Raw genomic sequence first — 3,548 nt, forward strand, 5'->3', positions numbered from 1 at the left:
CCACAACGTTGTTCAGAGTTTCCAGGTTATTTGTCGAAGTATGAAGTGAAGCCTCCAGTAAAGCCTCCAAGTGTGCGTGCATAGTTGTGGAGTGATGAAGCGGTGCAGTCGTGGTGCACTTAAAGGTGTGAGGAAGATGGTTCTCTGGAGTCAGTCAACAGTCAACCTCTTTAGTGCCGATTACTGCCGAAAAAGCCATTCCCTGGGATTTCAGTTGAGAATTCAGTTAGTAAACGGTTTTTCTAACTACCTATCAATCAACTGCGGGCCGTTGTCTTCCCCAACTCCATCCTCCCCTATTCCGGCAAGTGGCCCAACCCGCAAATTTCCTGCGGCGACTGTCGCGATTATATATTCCTGGAGCATCTTTCTATCTTTCGTTCTGCCTCTCTTTCCAACCCTCTGTATCGGCATCACTCGTCTTGTGGTCGTCTTCCGAACCCTCGAAAATCTAGAGAGGGAGGGTGTAGCAGCTGACCGCTGAAAAGGTCTCTCGAGTTGCTGGTGGTCGCGCTCTGCGCGTATTTATAGCACCGTACTGTGTACCGGCTGCTACAGAGGGTAAAAGTAGTGAACAAATTTAAAACTCGAAACTCCTGACAAGAATTCCCAGCTGAGATCAGCTGCTAGTGCTTTCTGGGTTCTGCAGCTGTTGGCAGGCTGCTGCCAACATGCCAGTGCTGGTGCGGGGGGGGTGTCATTTCATTTCCGACTTCCACATCTTGTCACCTGACTTAGGGCTTCACTTCCCCTTTTCTTTCTTTTTCTTTTCTGATGCATAATGTTGTTGTTTTGCCTTCTCCTTCTCCTGCTTCAAAAATCACGACCCAGGTTGACCAACACGCAGTTCTCCGAGGCGGAGCTCAAAGCGATCGTGGAGGAGGCGGGTGCGGCCGGGACCTACGTGTGCGCCCACGCCTACACCCCCGCCGCCATACAGCGCGCCGTGAAATGCGGCGTGGCGTCTATCGAACACGGCAATTATCTGGACGAGTACACAGCGCGGCTCATGAGCCATGTGGGGCTTTTTATGGGGGGAAGGTTTCGTTTGTGTACGGCTTGTGTACGGCGGAGGTATCAGAGTATGTTTGAGTTTTAAAATGGACTCTTCAGGGAAAGGTCAACATTTTGTTGTGTGTTTGTTTGATTGTGTTTGTTTGATTGTGTTTGTTTGATTGTGTTTGTTTGATTGTGTTTGTTTGATTGTGTTTGTTTGATTGTGTTTGTTTGATTGTGTTTGTTTGATTGTGTTTGTTTGATTGTGTTTGTTTGATTGTGTTTGTTTGATTGTGTTTGTTTGATTGTGTTTGTTTGATTGTGTTTGTTTGATTGTGTTGGTTTGATTGTGTTTGTTTGATTGTGTTGGTTTGATTGTGTCGTGAACCTCCGTGTGTTTTTTTGCTTGCAGCGACGGGTCTTCTTGGTACCGACTCTGGTAACGTACCGCGAGATTGTACGGCATGGTACGGCGGCGGGGATGCCAGAGGTATGGAGGAGTGGGAGCGGGGGTTCGTGTGTGAGTTTTTTAGCGCGGGGGCGCGTGTTTGGAGGTTTGCACGGCATGTTTCGGGAGAGAGGGCCAAGGGCTTTACGTAACCGAGCAGGCGAACCAAGAGTGTGCAAATCCTTTGCCAACTTGTACAACCAACAACTACCAACATACCATTCTCGTCCGTCCGTCACCACCTAGTCACAAACACCGAGTTTACATGTGTAAACCGTCCACCAACTGCCTAACAAAAATATTTTTGTACCACCAAATCGCATCTTGCTCGTGACATGACGTACAGAAGCTGGTTGCCAAGGTTGGTGATGCTGTCGACGCGGTGAGTACGGCAGGGTACGGCAGGGTACGGCTGCCATGACCCAAAAAAATATTTCCCATCATGAATTATACATAGGGCCTCTCCGCACGCATTCAATAGTTCAACCACATCCTCACGCACCCAACAACCTCCTCACCTCCTCCTACAGGCCCCCCTTCACCGCCCGATGTGGCCCCTCAGGGTCTCAGGTCGCTGTCCATTGCCGACAAAGCCAAGGTGCCCATGTGCTTCGGAAGCGACTTGCTAGGGAACATGCATCCTGCACAGGTACGGCACCGTACGGCACCGCTTCGGTACGGCACAATCTCTGGGGTATCATAGGTACGATGGTGAAGTACGTGTGGCCACGGGGAATGAGGTTGGTCTGGCTGGCCGTGTCCCGGTGTCGGTGCCCTTTAATGCGCTACGTCTTCAAACCGGAGTGCGAGTGCTCTGTTCTGTGTTGCTACGCTGCATGTGCGCTTATTGGTTAGCTGTTCGAGCTCTATTTGGCTAGATATGTTGTGCGGTGTGTTGGGATAACAAATGTCTGACATATCTTGACGTCCTGTGTGCATGAGTGTGCGTGTGTATGCGTGTGTATGCGTGTATATGTGTGTGAGCGTGTGTGTATGTGTATATGTGTATGTATGTGTGTGTGTAAAAGCGAACCCATGTATTGAACACATATGTATGCGCGCGCGTGCATTACCTTAGGCTGGCGAGTTCGAGCTACGAGCACGTGTGCTGCCATCCGCCTCCATCTTGCGCTCGGCCACCGTCAATTGCGCGGCACTGTTCGGGATGAAGGTCAGTTCGTACATGTACGACACACGTACGACATGACATGGATATTTAGTAGTTCACTATTGCGCAGTGATGTGCATATGCTGTGAGCACGTCATAGTGGGAGAGAGCGGGGTGGGGTAACGGCTGCAGTAAAATTGCCGTAAAGGCCAAGCTGACTGACATGAGTGAAAAAATATTGTGAAGATATATATCTTGGCTTTAAATTCCTGAAAAGAAAAGGGTGACTTCGCAACTTGTTCAATCGTGCAATAAATGAGGCGCGCGCTGTCCGGAGCAATTAATATATATAACCCTAATCGCAGTTCCACAAAAACGCTAGAGCCTGAACGAACGAGCCTCTCCTCCCCCAGAAACCCAAATCGCCGTAATAGCTCCGAAAATAAATAAAAATTTCCTCCCAAATGTTTGAGGGATTTCAGGAACAGTAATATAATATCCGCATATATGCGCATGTGCACATGCTCATGCGTGCGGTGCCCTGCCGCCGCCGTGTCACACCTCAGAAACTGAGCCGACCTTCTGCTGCTGCGGCCCGGCCTGGATCCGTTGGCTGACGTGGCGGTGTTGGCGGCTCCGGGGGGCGGTGCGGTGGCGGCGGTGTTCAAGGACGGACTACTGGCCACTGCTACGGGCTTGTGAGAAAGGAGGGGCCTGGATGCACCTGGGTGCAGTGTATTTTATTTTTATTGGCGCCCTTGCGAAATAATGTGACTGGCTGGGGCCGGTGGCGTTTGGATGGTATATGTGTGCGCTGGACTTTGGGATTATGTTTTGTCCTCAGTAGTTTTTTTTTCTTTCGTGCTTCTGTGTGGGAGTAGAATCACGTCCTGTTGCTTTTTCTGTGTTGGATAATGTGCGAGAGGGATATGAACTTTCTCAAAGGTTCCTTTTGGCTGTAGATTCAAATAGGTGTCGGCCGAGCGAGGAGTCGGG

General features: G+C 50.1%; 1 protein-coding gene across 1 annotated transcript; it reads left to right on the top strand.

Moving 5' to 3' along the window:
• Positions 1-781: 781 nt before the first annotated feature.
• VOLCADRAFT_108565 (uncharacterized protein) lies at positions 782-3,547 on the top strand (the record flags this gene model as incomplete). The annotated part of the gene is made up of 6 exons (XM_002959282.1): positions 782-1,018; positions 1,409-1,516; positions 1,791-1,826; positions 2,007-2,093; positions 2,523-2,615; positions 3,119-3,547. 6 exons carry the CDS (start codon positions 782-784, stop codon positions 3,167-3,169), a joined length of 612 nt encoding a protein of 203 aa, XP_002959328.1. The 3' UTR covers positions 3,170-3,547.
• Between the last annotated feature and the right edge of the window lies 1 nt (position 3,548).

The sequence above is a fragment of the Volvox carteri genome (assembly GCF_000143455.1).
Source record: "Volvox carteri f. nagariensis unplaced genomic scaffold VOLCAscaffold_153, whole genome shotgun sequence".
Classification (NCBI taxonomy): domain Eukaryota; kingdom Viridiplantae; phylum Chlorophyta; class Chlorophyceae; order Chlamydomonadales; family Volvocaceae; genus Volvox; species Volvox carteri.